Source organism: Heliangelus exortis, chromosome 1 (assembly GCF_036169615.1).
Source record: "Heliangelus exortis chromosome 1, bHelExo1.hap1, whole genome shotgun sequence".
NCBI lineage: Eukaryota > Metazoa > Chordata > Aves > Apodiformes > Trochilidae > Heliangelus > Heliangelus exortis.
The window spans coordinates 156782456-156810432 of NC_092422.1; the positions used below are offsets into that span (position 1 = coordinate 156782456).

At 38.6% G+C, this 27977-nt stretch overlaps 1 protein-coding gene across 1 annotated transcript; it reads left to right on the plus strand.

The window, feature by feature from the left end:
- SAMM50 (SAMM50 sorting and assembly machinery component) lies at nucleotides 1-17642 on the plus strand. The gene is made up of 15 exons (XM_071733270.1): nucleotides 1-196; nucleotides 2488-2598; nucleotides 3972-4073; nucleotides 4862-4949; nucleotides 5613-5719; nucleotides 7696-7826; nucleotides 8019-8106; nucleotides 8580-8708; nucleotides 9477-9548; nucleotides 10660-10746; nucleotides 12751-12821; nucleotides 13568-13635; nucleotides 14387-14533; nucleotides 16505-16646; nucleotides 17440-17642. Exons 1-15 carry the CDS (start codon nucleotides 176-178, stop codon nucleotides 17483-17485), a joined length of 1410 nt encoding a protein of 469 aa, XP_071589371.1. The 5' UTR covers nucleotides 1-175; the 3' UTR covers nucleotides 17486-17642.
- The last annotated feature ends 10335 nt before the right edge of the window (nucleotides 17643-27977 follow it).

A 27977-nucleotide genomic window follows, 5' to 3' on the forward strand; every position in this document is an offset into this window, starting at 1 on the left:
GTATTACATCCGGGAGCCTGGGGGGAGTCACAACCCTGGCTCCGCCTCTTCCTGCTGCTCCGGCCAATGAGTGCCGGGGCGGGGCTCCCTGTCATGGCCGCCCCCGTGCTGCGGCCTTGAAGAGACAGCGGCCCTCACCCCTTTCACCCCCATAGCTCCCGCTCCCTCCGCCGCCATGGGCACCGTGCACGCCCGGGTAAGCGCCACGGGGCAGCGGGGATGGGAGTCCAGCGACCGCCGCTCGCCCTCGCCTCGGGCCCGGTCCGAAGGTCGCCGCCGGCGACCTTCGGACCGGGCCCGAGGCGAGGGCGAGCGGCGGTCGCGTTCCTCCCGTCTGAAAGCGGGATGATGATCGGGACGCCTTGTCCGAGGGCCTCCGAGCAGGCCCGGGCGGTGTCACGGCGGGGCTCCGCTCCCAAGCTCTGCGGGAACAGCCGCGCCGGTGACCGCCGCCTTGCGCAGGGCCCGGCTGGTGAGGCGGGTGGGGGGGATGGTGCGAGAAGGGACCCGGCACCGCTGGGTTCCGGTGTCGCCGACCCGGTGTTCGGAGGTGCCTTGCTTCCCCTTTCCCGGTCTTTCCTTCTTTTCTGTCGGCGGTCGGGGTTGACCTTGCCGCCAGGGGGCTTGTGAGAGCCAGGCTGCGTAAATAAATTTAGAATTATTTGGAAGGGATGTTAAAGTTCATGCATTTCCGTCCCCCTTGCCGTGGGTGAGGGACGCCTCCCACCGCAGCAGTTTTCGCGAAAGCCGAAGTTAAACCACGAAACGAAGCGAAACAGCCCCATGACTGCAGCTCTCGGGTAGGGGGAAGTGAAGGGTGTAGGTTTGCTCTTTGCCAAAAAACCCAGCACTGTTGTTTATAGCAGTCTGTTGGGTATCGCTCGCCTCAGAGGCCCCTGTGAACAGAAACATAAATCTCCAAATCCATATACCGTTGCTTAAAGAAGAAAAGGTTTCAGTGTTAGATGTAGTAGGAAGAGAAGTTGTGGCCATAATGGCAGCCAAAGTGTGTCTTAAACATCAGAAGATATAAAATACTTCAGGAAGGCACGAGTTTCTGTCTGCCCCAAGCCTTAGAGCAATGCCTCTCGGGATAATTTTAGATAAGCAGCCAACTCTTGAGCACTCTGCTTTATGTCAAAGTGTAAGAGCCATGCATGACAGGTTATGAAGAAGTCAAGCAATAAGAATATCAGTGTAATGTAGAAAAGTCAATGGTGCCTTTGGCTGTAAAGCAGAGTAATCACAGTGCAAACCTGAAGTCCACTTGGTGAAATACTTTGTGAGTTTGGCTTAAACTACTTTCCCTGTAAAGAAACCATGGAGAGCCTGCATGGGGCTGTTTAAAACTGTGATACAGATCATTGAGATATGATTAATGAATGAAGGACCTCTCCAGGAGCTAAGAGTGGTCTGGATGATTCCTCAAGATCCTAGGTAGAATGCCTCTTTTCTGTGAGTCTTTTGGAAACAGCAGCTGCTACATAGGATTTAATTAGGCTGAGGAATATATTGCTGCAGGGAGGTATGAGGACTCTGGAGTACCTAATTACCATGACTAATTTAATTTCTCTTTCAAATTTTTTCTCATGTTCTTGCTTTTGGGTCCTTCTGCAGTATAGACTGGTGTGTACTGGTTATGTGGATGTGTAGACTGTTTCATGCTTGCCTGAAAATTTTTAGGAGCAAGAGAGGATCCCATCTTCATTTTAACTTGATGCTGATATGTAACAGCAATTTGCAACTCTGGCAAAACAGCGAGCCCTAAATAATGCAGCAAGTACTGTATTAGTGACTTAAGACTAAAAGTAGATTTACTGAGTTATCCAATCCTGACCTTTGCTTTTGCATGTAGCCCTCAATTCACTCATGGTGGAATCCATTATCTTTTGATAAGTCTTATTTTAGGACTTTTTCAGTCATAATAAATAAAACCATGCTGTGCTGGAAACCAGTTTGATTCAAATGTTTGACCCTGCTGAATAAGGCCTTAGGTTCTTGAGCATTACTTGGAAGCATATTTAAAAAAAGGTATTAAAATAGAAAAGCACATAAATATACAAAAAGCAAAGGAACGTGGAGATAACATGTTATTTTTCTTTTTTCATTGTTCAACATTCACACTTCTTTCCCTCCCCAAGCCCCAAAGTAAGTAGTGACACCTTGATTATTTAACATTTTTTTAAGAGGGTAGAATTCATCTTTAACACGGGAAGCATGCCTTAAAAATAAGGTGGGTTTGGAAGAGTGCAGAACATTTTTGACAAATAATTCAACATGGAAGCTATTCAGCATTCATTAAGAATTTTAGCAAGCAGGTAGGTAGGAAGTGTGCAGGAAATTCTCATTTTAGTTCTTTTTGGGTTTTTTCCACCCCTTATAATCTGATGAGCACAGTGTCAGGAACGATGGTGTTTTTTCCTTTGCAAAAGGTGTAAATCACAAATTGTGTACCATAGTACATGCAGTTTTCTGGTGTGCTTTCAGAGTTTGGACCCTCTTCCAATGGGTGGGCCAGACTTTGGTGGCTTGGGAGAGGAAGCTGAGCTGGTTGAAGCTGAACCTGAGGCCAAGCAGGAAATTCTCGAAAACAAAGATGTAAGTACCTGAACAACAGTCTGATTTTTGTTTTATTAAGATAAATATTTTGGCACATTTGCTTGCTTGTTTTGTTTTTTTTCCTAAGGGAACTTTCTAAACTGTGGTTTGAGATGTGAAAGAATTTAATTTAGTACTGTGAATTTAATCTGTTCTTGTCTAGTTGTGATTCTTTGTTCCCATGCCACAGGAATTGTTATTAAAAGTCAGCTTTGAGCTAATTAACCTGTTCACAAACATTACTTCCTCCTCTCTTGTAAGAGATTACTACTTCTGCAACACTGCTTAGGAGCACACCAAGCAGCAGTCCTTAATCTGCTAGAGTGCAATATTAGCCAGGTTAGAGTAAACTGCCACCACGTGAATTATATTTCTAAGGGAACTACTAACTTCTGCAGGGGCTGGTAACTTATTCTTTATTATTTCACATAATATGTTTAGATGCCCCATAATATGTTAAGATGAATGAGGGGTGAGATAAGTGTTATCTTAGTTTTTATTGCAATTTTCCTTTCTCTTGCGCTTCAGAGTCATCCTCGCCACACACTTGGTATCAGCATTTGGTTTTTAATTTAATACACCATGTATATATTCTAACAGGGTTTTTTAAGCAATCTGCAGTGGTGCTAGATTGCTGTTATTATACTATTTTATTATATGAAAATCCATGGAACATTTGAAGATTATTATTTTTTTTTGACACTTACCCCTAAAATTATAATAGACTGAAAAGGTTGGGAAAGTAAGGGAAATGCAAATGTTTGTACCAGGTAACCTGGAGTGTGTTGTGATTTTTAAGATAAAGTTATCTCAAACGATTATATAACAAGATGAATGATTTTAAGGAAATCATCTTAAAATACAGTGCTCCAGTGATAGTAATAATAAATACTAAAATAATAATAATAAATACAGTTTAAATATTTATGTCTTGCGGTCTTGTTTTATTTTTCTTTTGAAGATTTACTTACCTGTTGCTGATACAAGAAATAGCTAGCTATGACCAACTGTATCTTTTGTCTTGTGTGTCTTAGTGTCTCAGTGTGATTTCTCAAGTGACTTATTTGTGCACAGGACAGTCATAATTAAAATGTCAGCAGCTACAATCTGTTACCCTCTCTTCTGCTACAATCAATGTTGGCTTTGGTATTGGGGTTCTTTAATTTTCATATTGATGGAACAGTTTCCCAGAAGTGTAGACAGCCTGGTTTCTGATTGTTACTTCAGTCAGCCTAGCATTAGCCTAGGCTAATTAGCCTAGGAATTGTCAGGGTTTTTCACTTGGACAACAGTATTTTTCCTGCACTGATGATATTTAATCTCATTCCTAGAACCAATTTCCATATTTGTGTTCAAACATTTGTTCCATGTAGGTTGTGGTTCAGCATGTACACTTTGATGGACTTGGAAGGACCAAAGATGACATTATCATATATGAAATAGCTGATGTTTTCAAGGCTAAAAATCTTATTGATGTAAGTATCATACCGAATATCAGACCTACTGTGTTAAATATTCAGGTTACAATTTTCTCTTTTTTTTCTTTTCCCCTGCTTTGGGGTCCTACCCTCAGACACAGGGAAGTATTAACAAGTTTTGTGGTGGTTCTGGGCTTGTGATATGTCAAATATGAAATACTGTCAAGTACATTATTTTCTCATGAATTCAACTCAAAGGTGTTGTGAGATGGCAAACTGCACTTTTGGATATTTTTTTCATCTCCACTCTGCCCATATGAGAATTTGTAATGTGTAGGTAACACTTGCAGTTAATTTGCTTGAGATAAATTATGGGATCACAGAACAGAATGCTAATGACTGTCTCCACAGTGGATCATAGTGTGAGTTAGGCCCCATGTCCTTGCACTTTTAGATGGTGGTTCCTTCTGGAGAATGACTATCAATGAGACCTATAAGTTGGTCAAAATTTTAAGAGATTGGGATGTTCAGGGTTTTTGGCAAAAGCGTGGTCACTGTAAATAGGTGCATTAGTTTTAATTACTGAAATCTATTTGAATAATAGGTTTCAGTATTATAACAATTAGGATGCAAAGTAATAAAAGGGAGGAACTGAGGCTCTGGATTTAATTTATTTCTTTACAGATTCAAATGTTAAAGGGGTTATTACCTGTTTTGAGGGTGTAGATTCGTGTAAATCCTCATATACAAAATCTGAACATTGTATGATTAGCTGCAATGTAGCTATTTTATCCCAGTTATTTTTTGGTAACCTCAGAGACTGAGCTACTTCCCTCATCCTGTAGGTGATGCGAAAATCCCATGAAGCTCGTGAGAAGTTGCTTCGTCTGGGGATCTTCAGGCAGGTGGATGTTCTGATTGATACCTGTCAAGGTATGTATAGCCTCAGTAATCCTCACCTTTTTTTCTCATGCACACATAGACACATGCATACCTATAGTGTATATTTCCCCGTGTAATAAGCTGGACTCTTTTTGTGTATATAACTTATCTTCTCTTATCACTTCACATATTTAAGATGTATGTGTAGGTGTGCTATATATATGCAAATGTGTGTCTACACACAGTGTAATATGTGTCTACTTGAATTGTGTCTACACATGTATGTGCCTACGAAAAAGATGTATTTGCTTGTGTCTGTGTGTATAAATTTTACTTAAAAGCATACAAAAATGAGAGAATTTCCATCACTAAAATAATTATAGTACACATCCCTTAATCCAAAGTTTCAGAGGCACACTTGAGAAAAAACTTGAAAATGTGACTTGTGCTTCCATATGTGACTAAACTAACATGTTGATTCATATCATGTTCCTTCATAACTAAACTAACATGTTGATGAATAAGGCCAGTCACACTATGATTGAACCAGATTGTGCTCATATCCAAACAACATTTTTTCTCAAGCCATTTTCATCTGTAGCATAGGTTTTTATTATAATTTAATTCAAACAGGTTTTAAATAAATCAGATTATCTTCTGTCTGTGTTTGTTCAGTTAGCTGTTCAGAGATAACATGCTTGTTTGTTTATGTAGGAGATGATGCCCTTCCAAATGGTTTAGATGTAACCTTTGAAGTAACAGAATTGAGAAGACTAACTGGAAGCTATAACACCATGGTTGGCAACAATGAAGGCAGCATGGTATGGATTATTTAAAATAATTCTTAATTCCTTTTCGTACTGCACATACTTTGGTGTTTCAAACCTAGCAAGGAATTTGGTGATTAAATAAGTGAGGACTTGACCCAAGCCAAATTATTTTCTTGATCCAGCTTTAGTAAGGCTTTGACAAGACCTTTGTCTCAGAAGAGTCTTTGTATTAGTCAGGCTTTCATTCAGCAAAAGCCTATTTTGAGCTATAGAAGAATGCTGAAGCCTCTTAACTTGTTATGTTAAATTTTTAATTCTTAAATTATTTCATGATAATATCTAAAGAACTACCAACAGTATGAATTATAAGGAGAGTTTGGTATTTATTTTCTATGAGATCTATTAAAAGAATTTTTCTTCTGAATCAAAATGATTTATATTTGGCTTAGGAATTGTCCTTTGTTTTCACTACTTTTAACTAATACCAGTTGTTCTGGGCTGCAAAATGCAAAGTTTTCCAAAGCCATGTAAGTCATGGAACTTATTTCCATTTGATTCCATTTGATTTCCATGCATCAGATTAGAATGTTGCATTCAAAATACCTACCTAGCAACCCAAGAAGCAACAACTGTACTGGTGTTCTGTTAATGAGCTTTTAATGGCAGAGCTGGTGTAAGTAGATCATGCATTCAGGTGCTCTTCCCTGCACACATTCTGCCTTCTCATGTGCACAGTGCAGCTGTGCCTGGGGCTGGTAGATAAGCCAGATCAAGGGACTCATCCTTTTCTTCTTAGGAGTATTTTTAACCTGGATAAGATACTGCATGACTCAGGTGATGGTGTTTTGGAAGTGCAGGGAGAACAGGTATTCAGTGAATTCTCAGCTTCTAAGAGCTGTGTCCTGGGTGTCCAGACCTGAATGAAACTAGTGGGGAATCCTGCTTGTTGGTTCTAGTGAATCTGAAAACGTTCTGAAAGCCACTTTGGTTCCTCTTTTTGTGCTCAGTTCTGCCTCTAATTTATTTTTGTTTGTTACATTGGATGTAAAATGTTTGAATTATAAAAGCGTGACTTGGAGACACTGGAACTGGCAGGAGAGATTAGGTTTCCTTAAGAGTTGAATAGATTTGACATTTATTCTAATCCCTTAAATTTATCTGAAGCCTATGGATGTAATATTTCATACTAATAGCTTTTCTGGTTAGTTCAGTAATTGCACATTAGCCATCACCATAAACTTCAGGTGACTGATTTGTTTCCGATAGTTGTCAGAAAAAGAGCAAGCAGGATTTGATAGCTTTTCTACATTCTTTTATAATAGGACACAGAACAATAGAACAGTCCTGGTGGTGTCTGTGTGTGGAGGAAACCTGCTCTATCCTGTCTGCCAGAGGGCCAAGAGCCACCAAAGGCATACAAGGACTTCGTGTCAGAACACACTAAAGTGTTTAACTAGTTTCTGGGGAATTATAATGGTGTGTTGCACTGCTGTCAAGACTCATTGCAAAATTACCTTGTTCCTCAAAACAAAAATACAGGGAAGTGGCTCTGTATTGGTACATTTCCATTGGCTTGTTGCTGTGGTTCTGATGAATTTCTTATTTCTGACAAGTAGTTTTCTTAACGATCAGGTGGAAAGTCTGCAGGTGCAGAACAGCTCCTTATTATACCAAAGATTTACTTTTCTGGGCTTTGAGACTTTCTGGGAGATTTTGCTTGAAATAACAACAGTACTGATGATGCAGTGAGAATGCAAATTAAGTCAACAGCTACTGGAAATTAAGAAAAACTGGATTATTTTCTGTAACTTGTGCCAGTTTGTGCATTTACTGTAACATTGTGACAGCTTCTGCTGCCAGTGCAAAGAGATACCTAACTCTAAAGAAAACCACGTTGAGTTACAACTGGTTTTAATGTCTTAATTTCTGATTGTCATGGTAGATATGCCTTCAGCATATGATGAAGATGCAAGACAGCAAACTATATGAAATATTTTGAAGGGTTTTATTATTTTTTTTTTCTGTAGGTACTTGGGCTCAAGTTTCCCAATCTCTTCGGGCGTGCAGAAAAAGTAACCTTCCAGTTCTCCTATGGAACAAAGGAAACTTCATATGGCCTCTCGTTCTTCAAACCACAGCGTGGAAAATTTGAAAGAAAGTAAGGGATGCATTTTTGAGTACTTTTTTTAGTGAAGGCACATAAAACATGTAATAACAGTAAAAATTATTCCTTTCCTGACGTTCCGTTAATAATGCAGGAGAGCTGTTTGGGTTTTTTAAATTTTTGTGATAACTTAAAACTCTGCCTACTTAAAAAGTTTCACTTTCAAACTTATCACTAATGTTTCAGTTTTTCAGTTAACGTGTATAAAGTAACTGGACAGTTCCCTTGGAGCTCTCTTCGTGAAACTGATAGAGGAATATCTACAGAATTTAATGTAAGCATTGCAAAAGTGTTTGTGGAACACATCCTTCATTTACACTTAATTCAGGCTTTCACAAATTTTCAGTTTACTTTTTTAATGATTGAAACACTTGTGCACAGGGCTATCTTTTCCTTATTTTCAAAAGGTCAGGAATACTGAAATGACAGAGTTAATGTATATTAGTCTTTTTGAAAGAATACCAATATGCTTTCCTCTAAATCTTTAGTTTTTAAAGTATCATTTCAGAGAGGTAGCTGATTGCCTAGGTCACTGCATCAGCCCATCAATAGTTTTTGTTTAGGATGGATTAAGTAGTGTGCACCTAGATGGACAAAGTCTGAAGCTGAAAAAGGGTTTCTCCTGATCCAAGAAGTTCAGAAAAAAACCACATAGACTCATTAAAAAAAAAAAAATCAAGAGAGATTTTTCAGGCTAAAATTTTCTAGTGATTGTTTTTTATGTCTTACTCAATTCTTTATTTGTAGTTTCCGATCTGGAAGACCAATCACACACTGAAGTGGGAGGGTGTGTGGAGAGAGCTTGGCTGCCTTGCTAGAACAGCATCGTTTTCTGTTCGAGAAGAAAGTGGACACTCTCTTAAATCTTCTCTTTCTGTAAGGCTTTTAAAAATATTAAAAACTGTTGCAACTTTTAAAATTATTAGAAGGTATTTAAAATATTTAATCAGACTTTAATAAATATTATTAAAAATAATTTTTAAACCGCATGGAGTAGTCTAATACTTATAATGATACGAAAGGAGCTTTTTGTGTTAGTTGGTAGTGGTTTTTACTTCAAACATATTTTTCTCTGGTCTTTCACACGAAGTCATCCAGTAGGTCCAAAGAGAAAACATTTTTGTACCTGACTGCAGCCTTTTGATTGTTGCCTAGGCTGTCTTGTTCTTTCTGTAAGGCCTTGTCCCTGTTTTCTGCCATCTCATTTTACAGAATTATCTTCTTTTGTAAAAGAGAGGATCAGTAAGTTTCCTCTTCCTACATTTACTGTGCCCTTTCTAAATAATATTTCTTTTAGCAGTTTTTGATCACTTGTCATCTTTGACTTCTATCTTACAAATGGCAGGAGATAAAACTGTTTCCATGTTACTGTGACAAAATGGGTCATTTACCCCAGGGCATTGTTGCTACTATATTTTTGCTGCGTACCATGCCCAAAATATACAAATATGTGTATTGTGTGTGGCCTCTAAATTCAAAACAGAGCTCCTCTGTAGGCATGTTGTTCCCAAATCCCTGGTGCTACAGTAGCCTTAGCTGGAGGTGTGGTTGTCTTACCATTTGCACAGTTTTGAAGGAAAATATTAGTGTCAGTCTGTGGTATTCAACAGATACAGTAACCTTAAAATTATTGATTCTTTTCAGCATGCCATGGTAATTGATTCCCGGAACTCCTCCATCTTGCCAAGACGAGGTGCTTTGCTGAAAATTAATCAGGTAGTATTAAATCAATTATTCTATCCTTGGATTTTATCTGCAAGTGTGGCTGAATAAGTCTTAATATATCTAATTAATGTTCACATTAAAATTGTCTGAAGTCAGAAATGAATCACAAATTGCCTAGGATACAGTGATGACCAGTATTTACTTTTTATCTTTACAGTATGTGCCTTTTAAAATTCTGAAGTCCTTTCTATGGTGGCAAATTTTCATTTACATACCATTGGTCAAATAGCACAGCCATTTTACCTTGCCATTAACATGAAATTACTTTTTAGCTGAGGCACATTATCCCTGACACTATTTGCTCTATTTTTATAGTAGGTAATAGTTCTTGGTTTCTAACACTGCAACGTAAGACAATTAGACTGTGGTTCTCTTGCTGCTTATGGAATTTGTATGTCTTGGAATTGAAAATGAAAGATTGCCAAAAAGTAACTCTCAAAGTATCTTTTTGACACAGAAAATGGCTTTCATGCTTTTTACTTTCAGAGCTTTTAAAAGAGCTGGCTTTCCTGCTATATGGGTAATACTTCAGAACCATTAATTTCTGCAGTGCTTTAGAAACAGACTTTGAAATGCTACTGGAACTAGAAATGCTACTATGTTCCTCTAAGCAGCAGTGAACTATTCTCTTTCTGAGAATTGTGGTTGTTAACCTTAGGGTTTAGTTAACATAGATGTTAGATGCTGCCTGTAACACTGATTAGGTCACTTCTTATTTTCAGCAAGCACTGGTGTAATGTCACTGGCAGTCTTGTTCCTCAGCCCTGGTTTAGTACATACAAAATCATCTTGGGTCCTAGGTAAATGCAGTAGAAGTTTGATTTCTGGTGCTGAATTTTCCAGCTCCATTCTGTTTTGCTATTTTTTCCAAAATAGTTTAGAAAGCAATAGCCTGGTTAAATATTTGGGGGAGAAAAATGCTACTTGTTGTGAGGGTCAGGCATGTTTTTTTCATTAGTCCAAAATGTAGTAGTCTTGCCATCTTGTATATCTGTATTTCTTGTACAGAAAACACAGCTTATGCTGATGCAGACATGATGAACTTCTGCAGGGGAGAAACATGTAAAATCTGTTAACTTTTCATGAACATATGTCTTTGCAGGAGTTGGCTGGCTATACAGGTGGAGATGTGAGCTTTCTAAAAGAAGATTTTGAATTTCAGTTGAATAAGCAACTCCTCTGGGATTCGGTAATTTTTTAAAAGATATTTTGGTGATCAAATCTGAGATGAAATATGGATGGTATAGATATGTTGATTTTATTTTTTTAGTTTTTTTTTTTAAAGTGAAATATTCTATATTTAATCTGACATTCCTGCCATGCACAGCCACTTGAGAAGTGGGCATTTGTGTGACAGTTAATCATATGAATTCTTTTTCTTTCAGGAGTAGCATTGGGCATGCCTGGTCTGTGTGTTCTCTCTTAAGAGTGACTTTTCAGAAACTTACTGCAGCCTTTGTTCTCTCTCTTTCAACTGGTTATGAATATTCTGACTAGTGTTGGTTTAGTGTTCAATTTTGATTGTAAATCATGAATATATGACCACTACTTTTGGTATCATGGCATGTAATTTATTTTTTTTTTTTATGTAAAAGGGCAGTAATGGGAAGGCTGATTTTGCTATAGCACTAAGCTTGCACTACAAGATTTTAAACTTTCTCATATTTGTGCACAATGAACAGTTTAAATTGCAATAAGAAAGGCACATGGTAATCTGAGGAGTTTGAGACCCCAGTCTTCTACCCTGTAGATCAAACATGTCCCAGATGGTATTAGGGTCTATATTAGTACTTCTGTTTGCAGTAACTGTGCATTTTTTTAAGCAAATTCCTGTATTATCATTGCTTAGAAGTCTTGGTTTATTGGCAGAATATTTCTTGTGTGTAGCAGTTACATTTACTTCAGAAGAAATGACACTATAATTCTGCTTCAGGCTTATGTTTAATGTACTTCCACTTCTTATGTGAACTTGAAGGACTTAAATTTCAGGCATATTAGCAGTGTAAAGCTATTATTGGGTAGAAACAGGTGTTTTTCTGCTTAGTGAAATAAGAATTTAGTTATGTACATTAAATAATTCCCTTTGTATTTGTAAAGAAGTTCTTTATTGCATGGAAATGATGCAATAAATTCTTACATTATAGCTGAACAGGTAATGAAACTCCAACTTCCATTGTGAAGATTTAAAAATCAGAGGTTACAACAGTTTGCATCCCAACATGGTAAAAAAACACAACCTTTGAACCAAAATGTTGAGAATATCTCTGCTTTTTGAGAAGTACTGAAAAAAATGAAGAAATTCTAGGAGGCTGGAAAAATGTTAGCATTGTGCCAACAATGCATCTGGAAAACTACTTCTGTAGTGCAGATGCTGATGGACTGATGTGAAGATTTGTCACTCTGCTTCTGTTATTTCTAGGCAATTTGGTTCACATACCACAGTGTACATAATTTTCTGTAATCCATTGGTCATGGGTGTAAATTTATGCCAAACTGGCTTTTGCATATTCTGTGTATTGTGTAACCAGATGTGCATGTACCTGTGCTCATGACAGAGGAGGCACCTGGAGACCTTCAGGGCAGAAGTAGGTAGGAGTGAACTTTAAGTGTAATTATCCAACACCTTTAGCCTAGGTATTGACAATAGATCTCACTGGCAGTAGTACTTCTACTTGGTAAACAGGTAGCAGATTAAATGAATTTATTGTAGTGGTTTGGCTCCCAAGGATTACTTTATGGATAAGCAGTAGTGGTGTATATGTATTTCATGTCAGTAAGTTGCAGAAGATGGCTTCATTTAATAAGTCTAATTCACAGGCAGGTAATAATTGTACATTTTTGGTAGCTCTTTGCTGGACTTTGCTTTCTATAGGTTCAGAATTGCCAGGACTAATTTATGTCAGCAGTGTTGTCTTTCTTCAAGACATGAAAATTCGTAAGAAAATACAAGCTGGATACATGTTCCTTTTAGTTCAAATGTGTATGGACTTTTTCAGGTTGTAGCACTGCATGAAAGGAAGAGGGCAGCAGTCATCAAGAGTTTCCTGAAAATGCTCTTACATTGTGATTACCTGTAACTATCTGTCAGACCAATGGGAGCTCTACCTGTTACTGAGCAATGAAATTTTACTTATACTGTTTTTAGTAATTAAGTAATACTTATTAATAAACAACTTTTTTTTTGTCTCCAAAGGTTTTTTCAGCATCACTTTGGGGTGGAATGCTAGTACCTATTGGAGACAAGCCATCCAGTATAGCTGATAGGCAAGTTTATTAAATTTTTCTTAATTTTTTTTTCAGTCAACCCAGGTAACATATAAAGAAAAGTCTATAGTAGATGAAAGAAAAAGTAGTAGTTCTGGTTCTGAAGAAAATAAAATAAGTTTCAAGTAGTTTTAATTGCTTGCTATTATTCAGACCCTGTATTCTGGCTTTGATTGTCATATTGGGGTAGCACAGATTCATAATCTTCTTGCCAATATTTGTGGTTGAAAAACCATATTTACCATCTGCAAAATTTTGTATCAGGCATAGCTAGTACTGTAGGTGTTTTTAGATGTAAAGCTACATTGCACATTGTAGCTACACTGGCTTACTAGGCAATTTTGCCTTCTCACAACCTGTGTTTAGAGATCACTAGCAGAAACCATTAGAATTTATTTATTATAATTATCAAGTATCAGCTTCACCTGTGATAGATCTTAACTACAGTATTTCTATCAAAATTACAAGAGGCAGAAGCAGACAGTATTCTGTCTCTTCAGTACTGGTTTGATCTTTCTAGGTGATGGACGACTTATTTTTGTTTTTAGTTATTGCAGTTCTTTGTTTTTTGCCAAATGCATCAGAATTTAGACATCTGTAAGTTCTTGTATTTATTTAAATAGACTTTACTAAATCTGTTACAAAGTTATGTCTAACTCTGAAAAGCAATGTTAGAAGTATGGCTAAATACCTTCAAATCCATTCTTCAAGAGAAGCATTAAATTATATTTGACTGCATTCACTAGGTTTTACCTTGGTGGACCAACAAGTGTGCGTGGATTCAGTATGTACAGCATTGGACCCCAGAGTGAAGGTCTGAAACTTTTAAATCCTACTTCTCTGGCAATATTGTATGTATAGCTTAAAATACATAGCACTCATTCTCTCCTTTAATCTGCAAAGTGTTGTCTTTTATCTGTCATTGTATATTAGTTCAGAGTGGAAGAAAGCCTGATAGTTCTTAGTTAAGCTATAAGCTACTTCTATAAGCCAAGTGTGTGTTCAGTCTTGCATGTTTCCTGTATCTCACCTTAATCAGTAAGCCACCTTCCAGCTGGAAAAGTTCCCAAAAGATGGTTATAGCAACAGTCACATTAAACCTCTATTAGTTAGATACAGTATATGTTCAGGTAGCTTAGGGGAAATGTAATCTGATCAGCAGAGGTGTTCTGAGAGCCAGGAGCTTCCTGAGTTCAATTCCTTACTCTGCTGGTGATTTGCTGTTATCAGTGGATTCAGTATATTTTAAAGCTAATTGTTTAATTATATCAATTTCCTGGTTTTAAAACTAAGGCAAGTATTTCAAAGATATTCAAGAGGTAGGTGCATGCCTTAGGCTGTTTTAGCAATGGAGTGAAGCAGAAAGGCAATTCACTTGGAGGGTCTAAAGAACTGTCTGTGTGCTAATGTTTTACTTGATAGTAGTCAGGTTAGAGAGAGCTAGAAGCAAGTGGCAAGAGTTGAAAAGACATAGCAGTGCAATATAAAAACTTAAGGATATACTCTTTTTAATATCTTCCCCACTAAATGCTTTTATTTAGACATTTTTCCTTTTCCCTAAATAGGTGATTACTTGGGAGGAGAAGCCTATTGGGCTGGAGGCTTGCATCTGTACACCCCTCTTCCTTTTCGGCCAGGCCGGGGAGGGTTTGGAGACCTTTTCCGAACACATTTCTTCCTTAATGCTGGAAACCTCTGCAATCTTAACTATGGTAAGAGTCAGTAGAATTGTATGTAGCAAAACCTCCTTTTTATATTTATATATATATGTTATATATATTATATATATATACACCTTATATATATATATATATACACACACACTTATATATATTGGAAATGTAAGATGTCTTTTTGCTTTCTCTCCTCCCTGCACCTGTTCTAAATTCTCCACTCCCTGCAACTGACATGAGATATTTATAACTGAAACTTATTTCTGTCTGATGATCTCCTGAAACCTGGGAAGAGTCCAGAAGGGTCCCTGACTCAGCCTTAACCACGGAGAGCAAGAGCTTTGTGTGCAAAGTTACCTTGCTGTCTCCTAGGAGCTCCGTGCTGCTGTTTTGACTGGTGATGGGTCTGAGCCTTCATGTCCCTCTGTCCTTCTGAGACACCTGCACAGCTGGAGAGGTCACAGTGCAAGCTGTTGCCATTCACAATAGGTCTCCCTCCAACCCTGATGGAGTAGCAATATTAAACACCAGCCAGGCAGGCTTTCAGCAAAGTCTTGTGGCTTTTTTTTTTTTTTTTTTTTTTTTTAAATTGGTTGGAAACAGAAGTGCTGAGGTACTAACAGGCTGACTCCTGTTCTTACCTGTGCTGTCAGAGTGGTTCCAAAGAATGTTTATCAATATGGTGATAGTAGCCAGGTGGGGGTTGGTCTCTTTTCCCAGGCAACCCTCAGCAAGACAAGAGGGCACGGTCTCAAGTTGTGCTGAGGGAGGTTTAGGTTGGACATTAGAAAGAATTTCTTTACTGAGAGGGTGATCAGACATTGGAATGGGCTGCCCAGGGAAGTAGTGGATTCTCCATCCCTGGAGATATTTAAAAAGAGACTGGATGTGGCACTCAGTGCCATGGGCTGGTAACTGCAGCGGTAGTGGATCAAGGGTTGGACTTGATGATCTCTGAGGTCCCTTCCAACCCAGCCAATTCTATGATTCTATATAATATATAATTAATATATAATACATAATATATATAATATACATATCTTGTTGCTTTTATATATGTATATGTATATATAAGTATATATAAGTATATATATATATATATATATAATACATCTATTATATATATATAAAAGCAACCAGAAGGAGAACTGTTGTCTGTTTACTCAGAAGCAGTTTGTTTACTGAATAAGTTTTGGTGCACCAACTTTATGACAGATTGCCAGTAAGTTTCTCTTAGCTCTCTACATAAATTCTAGCATAACCTGTAGGAAAGAGAGCTAGAGTGGTAACAGTAGGGTCTGTGAACTGGTGATGTTTGCAGACTAGTGTGGTAATTGATTAACACCTGCTAACTTACACCATTCTAAGTTGGAATAGGATCATTTAGTGGGATTCTAATGCTTTCTGGGATGAACTGAATAAAAAGTAGTATTACTGTGTAGATGAGAACGCAGTAGCTGATGTGATATCTTTTTTTTGGGGGGGGGGGTTGGGTGGATGGGTGGGTGTATTCCATCCCAAATTTTTTTTTTAAGATACATCTCAACGTATTAATGTATGATTTTTCAGTATTGGTTCAGTAAGTTTGGGGATATAGAGGTAGTTGATGTCCACCTCTCTTGATGGAAGAGAGTTGGCATCCATATGGGAAGGAGATGCTTTAGACACAATTGAAAAGCAGACAAATCAACTTTAAAACTAACAGAGACCCACTAAAGACTTTTAGTAGTCATTTAGTAGCCGTTAGTAGCCTTTAGTAGTCGTTTCCAGATTCATGCAAGTAGATACACCAAGAGACAAGTGAAGACTGACCAGCAATCTGACTAGAATTGTAGAAGTCTGTAGCTTGAGCCCAAGGTAGTTGGCTGGCATTTACAGGAGTTATGGGCAGTAAATAAATTTTGAATCTGCAGGAGGTGCTCTAAGTAGTCTGTCCCTGAAAATCCAGTTAGCCTTTGACCACCTTGACAGTCTATTTTGATTCTTGTTCTCTTGCTCTTTTGCTTTCAGGTGATGGTCCCAGAGCTCACCTGCAGAGGCTGGCAGAGTATATCCGATGGTCCTATGGTGCTGGAATAGTGCTCCGACTTGGAAATATTGCTAGATTGGAACTTAACTACTGTTTCCCCATGGGAGTACAGTCTGGTGATAGGTTTGTTTTTTTACACAATTTTATTTTAATAATAACTGGTTTTAAAGCTCATTGCACTTCTATCTGGTTTTGGCAGAGAGAACTGATGCTTTTTAGTTTTGTTTATTTTATGCCATTTAGAGATTTTTCAGCACTTGGTGCTTTTCTCTCAGCTTGCCTATTCATGTTGGTTTTTCAGTACTACTTGGTTTAAGACTTTGTATTTCAAATTTCAAAGTTCATTGAACTTGAGGTGAGCTGCTGAAATGGATGAATAGCTGTGTAGCAGGTTTTATATCTTTAAGAGAAATGATTGATCGAACAGCTCATGGGATTTTCTTAAGCTTTCCAAAATGAAATGATTGGGTAAATACTGAGTTTAAGGCTTTTGCTGGAAAAAATGAAACAAATTTAACTATAGATAAAGGGGAAAACAAATGAATTTGTTAGCAAGCAATTATCCTGCATCAAGCAAATGTTATAGTACTTAATAGAAAAGCTTCAGGGGGCCTGTTCTTGCCTTTGAATACTGTAAGTTACTCTCCTTCATACAGGAGTTTTTTTATGTTTCTGCTTGTCATTCATATGAATGAAAAATAGCAATTTAAAATTTATGGGCTTTGTTTTGCAAATGTTAATACTTCATATGAATGAAAGATTGGCAAAGTGTTTATTTTTAAAAGCCTCTGTTAGCTAAAATTTGAATTATAACTTTCAAAAGATTGAAAACCTGGGGTATTTGGCAGTAGGGATAAACAATTTCATCAGTCCCTTAATATGTTACTTATATTGTTTATCTTTTGTTTCTTTTCAGGATATGTGATGGTGTTCAGTTTGGAGCAGGAATCAGATTTCTATAATACAGGACCATTTTACATCAGTATATGAAATTGTGGTCTGTAATGGAAATCAAGACTATAATATAGCTTGATATGGTCTAAAATTTTTCTTGAAATACAGATCTGAGTGATTTGCCTCTCAGATTCCACATGAAACCACATTAAAGAATTATGCTCTGGTTCATTGTACCTCTGATTCTTATCAAAGAGAGGAAAGTGTAGCATTCTAGCTAACTTGGAGTTTTTTGTTATTAGTTGTTACTTAAAATACTAGAGTTGTGTCAGAAATTGGCTCTTGGGTGCACATGATTACAACTGTCATTGGCCTACACAGCTTTCAGTCTTCCAACCATAAGTGCTGGGAAGACTGAGTGTGTGTATATGGCTGGAGTGGAAATTAAGAGGGAACAGGTTTTCTTCATTGTCAACTTCTGTGAGCAAATGACCCTGAAAAAATTCTGCTTTGCATCAACAATTATTTTATATAAGTTATGGTTGTAGGTGAGTCATAATGTTCTGGTTTTAATATAATTCATTAATGTAAAATTATTTATCTTTAAGTGTCTCCTACAATCTGAATTGCAGACTCAAAAATGGAAGTTAGCTGTCTAGCACATTAAATGCCAAAATCCAAGAATAACTTCAAAAATTTAAGGGTTCTCAACTCTTAAGGCAGCTTTGAGTGTTTTAATGCTCTCAGTAAAGCAGTTGATTTAGGCCTTGCAAACACATCTTTTGTAGCAGTTGCACGAAGGGATGTCTGGATGTGATCATGTGGTACTACCTTGTGTGGTTTTGTGTGAGGCATGCCTCACTACTGACTTCTTTAGGTACTAATTCCCCTTGCAAGTCAACTCCTTTATCATTTGGCATATATTCCATTTTTCCAAGGTGGGTCTAATTCACCAGTTTACTTCTAACAAGTTGTTTTTGAAGATAGCTACATAAAAAATTTTAAAATATCCTTTTAATCCTGGACTGTCATTATCCTAAGAGAATCCTAACCTAGATCCACTTTCACTGCATCTGAATTTACATATTTTTTGTTATTAGGTGTTGGCAAATTTAAAATTGTAACGTAAAGAAGATTCTAGGAGGGTAGAACAGAAATACACAGCTACTTATATACTCCTCCTACGTAGCTAAAGACACTGGTTTGGACATGGTGGCACCCCACTTGAGTTTGCTGAATGCTGTCAGGACTTCCATGAAATTTTATCAGTTAAGTTGGCAGTGAGGCAGCACTCTCTTTAAAGAGGCTACAGAAATGTTGCTTTAGCATTGGTATATATTGTGTAATTCAGTAACTAAATCTGTTCATGTTGATAACTCACTTCCCAAAATATGAACGCTAGGAGCTGATCTGCTTGGTTTTGCAGAGCTCAGCTTGACTAAACATCCTTCCCTTTTTATAAACTCACAGATGTTCAAAGCAGAAAATGGTGTGAATGACAGAAGTCAGGTTTGTTTCAAATAACAACATTTAATATAAAGAACCTTTTTTTCAATGTGTATATCTGACAGCTACCATAGCAAATACACATTTAGCAAAACATTTCTGATCTTTTTTTTGTTGTTAGCAGATAAAATATGACACTATGTTAAGAATGTCAACAAACATTACTGGTTTTTCACCAACACTATCTACATATTGACATGTAGAAATATTTTTAGTGGGAAGAATGGGAATGTTTAGATATCAAAATACAGTTAGGATTTTCCCCTAGGAGTTCAAAGTTTATTTTGTGTATAAAATTTGATGTATCCTGTTGCCTTAAGAACTCTGTTTTTGTGCACTTATTAAAGACTGGTCAAGCGTAGCACTTCAGAGTCCTAAGCTCAGCTGGCCATTTTAGAGGGGAAAGTAGCCCTCCTGAGTTGAGTAGGCTTAAGGAGATAGCCTCAGCCAGCACACTAAGAAGCAGCAGTCCACAGATAAATTATGAGAGAAATGTGATCTGTGTGAGAAGTAAAGGAGGTATGGAAAAACTTTGAAGGCTAAAAATGCCTTTCAGTCAGAAACTGACCACACTATACCACACACCATAGAATTGTCCAGTAAGAATAAAGGGAGAAAAATCTGGTTATATGAGCCTTTACCTGGGTCACTCTTTTCCTACCTGTATTGCACATCATCAAAAGATAACATTTTCTTATGGCATATAACAAGTGCACAAATCTATCAGGGTACACGAAGTACTCTTGTATTCCTCTGGAAGCAACATCTGGATTACACTGTTAATCTATAGAATATTTTATATGATTAGTATATTATAATCTGAAATTTGTTGCATTCTCTAATAAATAAGACTGGTAAAACAGAAACTAGAATGCCACTAGAAGTTGCTGTAGTGCTTGGCATGTTCAGTAGTAGAATGGCTCTGGGCAGATGTGAAGTGATTCTCCTCTGGGCTGTTTCTGGCCAGGGTTTGTGGAAGGCTAAAAGGTGTAAGGAAGGGCTGCAGTCTTAATTAATTCAAAAGCACAGTACTTGCTTAAATGGATAGTTCTAGCTGTTATATTACCTGTTATAACCATGCCTGTTCTTTGGGACAGTAGAGTGATTGCATTGGAATGGGCTGCCCTGGGAAGTGGTGGATTCTCCGTCCCTGGAGATATTTAAAAAGAGACTGGATGTGGCACTCAGTGCCATGGTCTGGTAACTGCAGCAGTAGTGGATCAAGGGTTGGACTTGATGATCTCTGAGGTCCCTTCCAACCCAGCCAATTCTATGATTCTATGATAAATGCCTCCAAAGGGAGCAGCTGGAACTGGGCTGCCCACATGCTTGTGGACTTGTTAATTTTAATTTAACAGTGCCAGGGTTCCAAATCCCATCTGAAGCAGAGTTTCATCAGCTGTTGTTACTTCACTGCTTACAGCCCTTTATAGGGGCTAAATAAAATAGGCCTGGAGAGAAGAGGTGGGCTGGTTGGGACAAGGGCTCTACAGTCTTACTACTGTATTGGAGGCATCTGTGAGCTAGGGAGAAGGCAACAGTGGCAGAAGCAGGGCTAATATTTGTATCACCAGTTTTAAGACAGTGGGTGAATGTCTTGGAGCTATTCCATTTACATGAAAAAGTTAAAAATGTTGTTTTGTTTTGGAGATCTGGTGGTATCGGGCACTGCTAATGAATAAGCTATTACGGAACTTTGGGGGAAGATGAGAAAGGAAATGGGGAGGTTGTTAGGATGTAGGGGCAGATTTGCTGTTATGTTCACTGAAGAGCACGACTGCATTTGATTTAATCATATAAGCTTTAAAAATAGAGTAGGATGCTGACCTCTGAATAACATGGAAACGTGCTTCAAAATAATATATATTTACTGTTGCTCTGTGCCTTTTTTAGTATAGGTCTGAACTTGCTGCCAGTGGAAATCTGTGCAGAGATGTAGCAACTGATGTTTGAGACTTGCTACCTTCCCAAAATACCTGTTGGTTTTGTTGGCCATTGCTCTAGGAGCTGCTATGTGCCCTTTCAGGACAGCATTCTGAGTCTTTCTGTTCCACATGCAGTAAAATGTATAGCCCCATATGGAAGTGAGTTGGGGTCAGGTAGGTTCTCCCTTCTATGGGAGCAGTAATTAAAATGAAAAAATTGTAAGTTTTTACTGTGATGTTACAGGGGGGAAAAATACCTTACACCTTTGTGGGAGTATTAAGGAGTTGGTTATGTGTCTGGGACATTATCCTGAGCCTTGTACAGGATAACATGCTAAAGTCATTGTAAAGGTACAGAATTGAGTGTATGGGATTGTAGGTTTGGTCTACCATTCTTGTCAACCTTAAAAAGGCTGGAGCCTGGCAGCCACAGTGGTAGTGATCATTTTCAGGAGAATTTTTACACCTCTACCATGGAAAGCTTTTGAAACAGTCTAATTGAATGTATGTTTCTTGACAGAAGTGCTTAATTGCTGTTAGCAACTGCAGTACTCTTGGATGTTTTTAATGTAATTGGGATGAGACTTTATGCTGCATATTATGTGCAAGTTGGAGCATATGGCTTTCTTCCATTGTTAAGCAAAACATGGAACTTCAGCTACTAGAGCTATTGTCTGCATAGAATAAATGGTCTTAATTTTTTTCCAGCTAAATAGAATACATAATAGAATCCTGAAGCAAAGCAGTAGCATCAGATAAGTGGTACATTTCTACCCCAGTATCACATAAGTAGCATTTTATTTTCTAAAAATGAACAGCCAAGCATCAAACACAACCTTCCCACCAGCCACACTCACTCATTTGACAGATCAGGAAGAAAAATTGTAATAATGCCTTCTGTCCATAAGATGTCTATCATTTTGGAAAAATAAGTATTGTTATAGTAGAACAAGATGTAATAACTTTCTGGTTTTAAAAGTGAGTTGTTTTGCTTTGCTTCAGTACATGATGAACTATAAGAGCCTGTAAATTCAATATCAGCATTGTTTTGTGGTACATCTAATTACACTTATATAATCTAAAACATTGAATTCAGTGTAAAACAGTGTAGTACTAAGGCAGAGGAAACAAAATTTCATAAAAAAAGGAAGTGAAGATCATCAAAATGGGCAACTGTGAACACAGACTTTTAAATGTTCAGCTAAATATACAAACTAACAGTTCAGGGATGATTTTGAACAGATTTTGAAGTAGGCTTAGTCTTTCTGGAGTACTTCTCTTACTTCTGAAAAGACAGGCAAGACATGATAGATTTCTTCAAGAATATGCACTCACAGGAATCTCATCCCTGATAAGAGGTGGGGTACCAGAGTAAATTTTGGGGGGCATAGAGTGCTGGTATCTCATTCAGTATGGGAGGTTTAAATGGGTATCACAGCTGGCCTTCTTCATACTTCTCTTTAGGTGGAGTATGCATTTCAAACTGAAGGCCATTAAACTCATGCAGCAGCAGCTGTGTCATTAAAAATGGCCATGAGCCAGTTAAATTATTAAAGACTAACACACACTTGATGAAAAGTAGTGATATAAGCTCTCCATTTCCTATTTAGAAGAGCACTGTTTGTTTGAAGCACCATGATGTGACTCAGAATGACTCCAGGTTTTGGTTTGGTTTTCTTGAAGTGTAATTTACATTTTTTTGCCATAGGCTCTATTGTCTCAACCTGGCCTCTTTTACTGTGGCAATAGCTTACATAGTTTGCTACTTGTGCTACAAAGTTAAGCATTTCTTTATAAATACATTGGACATGAACATCAGAAGTGAATGATCTATCTGTGTGGCTTTAATTCAGTTATTAAAGGACACTTTTAAGTCATTGTATCTTGAGTGCTGTACTCCAGTCACTGAAGTTTTATATGTGATTTGGACTGTGTGTATGTATTGCTTATAAACAAACGTGTGAGCTTTCTTGCTTGAAGTTTGTACTCACAGATTTTCTGACTACACTTTCATAAAAAATTCAGATATGAGAACACATTGATCTCTCCTCCCTCCCCCAGGGGCTGGACAAAGTATTTTTTTCACACTGCCTTAAAGCTAATGTAATCTAAGACTTCAGTGTGAATTTTATGAAATGAAAGCATCAGCTTGCTGCTCACTAGTCCTGTTGCAGACCAACATTTATGTGTGCTTTAGTGTTACCAGTGTGTTTTTCATATGGATTTGGGTTATTTTTGATGTACTGAAAATGGAGCTTGCATTGGTAAAATGTCTCTTCTTTGGCTTGTGCCAGCAGAATGCAGTTGATTCCCTTGCTAACTTAATTTTACACATATGTATAATAACCTGAAATCAAATGGGCAACTTAATTTCTTTCTCTGTACCTCTTCAGCATAATTAAGGCTACTCCTTTTTTTAATGTCTTTGTTTTTTTTTCCCCCACTATTTTTCTGACATAATGTCAACTTAAAATGTAGAAAGAAGAGCCAGGACTCTCATTCTCTGTGAGCATGACGTGTGCCTCATCTTTCTGAGAACATTTTCTGCAAGGGGGTTGATTGAGCTCAATCAACTTGGCAGTTTGTATTGTATATACAAGTCTCTTAGCTCTTAAGTTCCATTCTGTGAAAATTTTGAGAGCATTCCTCCAAAAAGCTGGAGGACCTCTATTGGAATTAAATTATTTAAGACAACGCAACATTTCAGCACTCTCATTACTGGCACTACTGCCATTAAATGCTGCAACAAGATGCTGGACTGGCAAACCTGGTGCTGAAGGCACATGAGAGTTGTGGTTTTGGATATATAGACACAGAACTGTGTGAAAGATGCTTGTGTTCATGCTGTGTGTGAATCTGGATGGCAAACTGGGTGTGCATCTCATTACCAAGTCCAAGGGTTGACATACTCATTAGAAAAATTTGTCATAGCTGAAGTGTTGGTATTTGAACATAGCTGAAGTTTTTGGTATGCTGATCCACTTTTTCCACCAGCAAAAGCACGGGAAAGAGCTCCCTCCTGCATAGGAAATCAATCAACATAAAACATTCATAAGGTATAGCCTGAAACCTCAAAACCATTTAAGTGAGAGGCAGATTTATATCTGGTATTGATCCCAGCCTTGCTAAGTTCTCACTTAGAGTCTAAAAGCCTTTGCTATGGGCAACATACTGTTGTTTCAGGAAACAGAATTAATTTGTTTTCCAAAGAAGCAGTATCAATAAAAAATAGCAATCAACATTGCCTTTATAGGCAAATGCAAGACAGGCCTATCTTGCTGTGAGGTATAAAGATCAAGTATTTGCAGGGAAGGGAGTTATTCTATTAAAGCTGGGGCAGTGGGCTGTGTAATTAAAGCCAAGCTACTTCATTTTAAGTTTTAGGTTTCTGTGCATTCCAAAATCAGCACAGCATAAAGTTCACAGCTTTTGAAAGGCAATGTTATCTATGAGCTAAGGCAAACATTTCTGTAACAAAGCAAGACACAGATGTCCTGGTGCAGCTTTAAAGAAAATCTGAGTTGACTGGGGAAGAGGTGAGCATGTGAGAATATCTCAGTACTCAGTACAGAGGAGCATGGAGCTGAGGCAATGAAGAATGAGACTTTGTGATCACTACAGCTTGTGTCAGCTATGCATTGAACATTAGTGCTTACAGACTTAAGAAATCCCTTCTGTAGGCTCCATGTGACATAGAGCGCAAGATATTTGCCCACAGCCTGCAATAAAACCAGGTCAGAATTGAAAGCCATTGGCAGGTTTGGGATTTGCCAAGGAAACAGGATGACAAGTTGAGGTTATATCTGAGACTTAAGGTTTCCCCCTTATTGAAATGCATTTCTGAAATCAGGAGAAAGAAACTTTGAGACCGAATGAGAATTTTGTGATTTTTGTGTAAGTTTCAGGATACCTTACTGATGAGTGCTTAAAGAAAGAAATTTCCTCAGGTGCCTAGGGCCTTTGTTGTAGTCTACAATATCCCAGCAAGCAGTCTGCTCTTGTCTGGTGTTGGGGCTAAGCCTACTGGATGTTGGAAATTGTTCAGAATGTACTGCTGATGCAGCAGACCCAGAGTCTGCCTCCTTTGTATGTTCTCTATAATAATTTCCACTGGTCTTTATGCAAACAAAATAGTGAAGTTTTATAATTGTTTCCATGCTGGATTCTATGATCTATGAGAGTGAATCCATATGTTGCACTCAGTTTGGGCCAGATGTGAGGGACTGCTCTGATTTACACCAGGGCTTGTTGTGTCCAATGAAGTTCCCAAGCATAGTGTGATTACTACTTTGGTTTTGCCTTGTTGGCTTTTAGAGAGGGTATACTTTAGTCAGAAAGGCTTTGTCCAGGATTTCCTGAGATTTTTAAGTTCAGTGGTCTCGGGGCTCCTGAGCGGAGAAGCTCAGCAGGGCGGGATCATCACGCAGCAGCCTGATGGCACAACAGACCCCAAGAAAACATGGCTTGCAAGGACAGCTCATACTTCTTGCACAGTCAATGAGTGACTGTTATGTTAAAATCCACAGTATATATTATTTTGTGATCTATTAAGCGATGTGGTAACACCATAGTGGTGGTATGGTGCTGGAGGAAATTATGGAAGTGGTGGTGCTGCTTATTAATCTGATAAGGAGCCCTGATCCAGGCTCCCTGCAATGCAGAACGTAAGAGGCAGAAACAGCATCCCCCATTTTTTGTTTGCTTTTGCCAGTGATGCATAGCAGTGCAGTGGGTGACTTGGTACCTTGCTGCACTGGAGCAGCAAGCAGCTTGAGCAGAGGAATATTATAAACTTGAAATTTATTCCCTTAAAGGTGAATGCTAAAAGTAGTTGCAGATCCTACTCCAGGCCTGTGGCTACTCCACAGTTCTATGTGAAACAGTTGTCTGTCACTCTTCTGTTGGCTTACAAAACACAGCAACAAATACAGAGCCTGTAGGGGAAGAAATTGTGGTTCAAATGCAAAAAGAAACGAGAAAGAAACATTGTTTTAAATCTTTCATTAGCTGTTGTGTTAAATAATACTTTCAGCAGGGAAAAGCAAAATATTTTTATACTAAAATTTACAGTTGTTATATAAAAAATATGTATTATTTTTAAAAAATACAACATACATAAATTACAGTATCTCTATATTTAGAAACTGCTCTATGTTCCATAAACAGCAGTTACATAGAAATCAAACTACATCTTGTGCTATGTTTTTTCTTTGGACAAAAAGCCATCTTCAGGTCAAATGCCCTCCTGTGTTTGTATTCTGAAGAATCCTCCACTGCTTCTGTCTCACTTCATGAAAAAGAATTTTAATTAAATGCTGAGTTTTGTGCGACTTTTCTTTCTCTGCAGTTTAGGGCAGCTTTGTCATGTTTCGAGTGGTGTAATATTCTCCACAGACACAGTGGGATAGTTTCTGGGTGCAGTGGACCCCTTGGGCCTGTGACTGGGATGTGTTACAGGGTCTTGATTAACGCTCCCTGCTGGTGGACTTCACCGCCCACTCTGGAGGTGGTGTAGCTCTTCTTAAAAGAAATTTGAAATTCTTGTGTCCAGTATTCTGCCACTGCAGCTGCACTACACCTCCTAGAATCATAGAATGGCTAGGGTTGGAAGGGACCTTAAAGATTACCTAGTTCCAACCTCCCTGCCATGCTCCAACCCCTGCTATTCTTTGGTAGTGTCTTTATGATTGCAAAGCTGGATTGAAATGTGTTAGGCTAGTCTGGCATCCTTCTCTGAAAGCATCATTGTAAAAGAATACATTAAAATACCAAATGAAAAAAGTTAGTGTTCACTCTTGAATTTATTTAAAGTTGGAACCCCAGAGAATTAATGTCTATTCAACATAATCATGTATCAGACTGCAGATGCATTGTAATCTTTAGTTCATGGTGCAGCCATTCAGAAGGGTCTCCTCAGCCCCATTTGTGTTCCCTCCACTTCCCTTCTGCTGGCACTTGGCCTTGGGTGACTTTTTGCTCACCCACAGTGGAAATTTTATTTTGGTTTGTTGGCTTGTTTTGTTTTTTATTATTATATATTAGTTGCATAACTGCCTGTAGAAAAGCAACAAGCTGCTGGCAGTGAGGGACATGAGTAGGTCTTAGTGACAGAGGGTCTTAGCTTGGGTTAAACCTCTTGTGAAACTACACGCTCAGAAAAGCATCTTTGCTATCTTGCACCCTGACTGTGTTGTGTAGCATTCTGTGCCAATTCAAGTGTGGAAAACAGTTCTGCAAGCTGGATATGTGGATCCTGTGCCACGGTGGGTTGATTTAAATGCAGGTCTTTGCTGGAGCAAGGGATGCTGACAAGGGGCTGCTTGCAGGAGTATAGTCAAAGGTTGTGCATGACTTTAGGTACTGAGTAGTCTATTAAAGTCAAGGAGACTACTTCAGGGGCTTAAAGTTAAGTATGTACATTAGACTGTGCAGGACCAGAGCTTAACACTATAAACTCTTAAGGATCTGTTTTTAATGTGTATTCCACAGAGCCATGATCATGCTTCTGGGTGCTGTAAATGAAAAGTAATAAATTCTGTGAGATCAAACCCAGCTTTCTCCTTTGGGCCACTTTTGTGCACATTCACTATGTTTACGGCAGTGCTGGGAGCCCTGGGCGGTGGTGGCTTTCCTCTCGGAGGTGCCTGTGGACCTCAGTGCATGTGAGGCTTGGTAAACATGGAGCCTACAGCGCCGTTCTCCACAACTTTTCCCTAAGGGAGATGCCAAACCTAAGAGATGACATGCCAGGAGGGGAGGGCAAGCTAGTCTGACAGAAGAGGTGCTTGGCTGCAAAATTAGGAGGCAAATCTAAAATGTTGCCAGCAAGGAACCGCTGTGGCCCATCCACTCTTCGCCCCCCTTTCTCGGCCACACCTGCACAGATGAAATGGGAACCGCACGGCTCTCCCGAAGTAAAACTTCGATGTTTGCATGAGGCCGGCGGCTTGCCCAAGGAATCGGGGTTGGCTTCGGGCAACACCCCGGAGTGGTCACTGCCCAGCGCGACTCTAAGGCTCTCCCTGAGGCACCCCGGGCCATGTCCGAGGTGGGGGGGCTGGATCGGCGTGGGGACCCGCCCCCGCCTCCCGCGGACTTCCAGGCCGTGGCAGGGCGCTGTGGCCGCCAG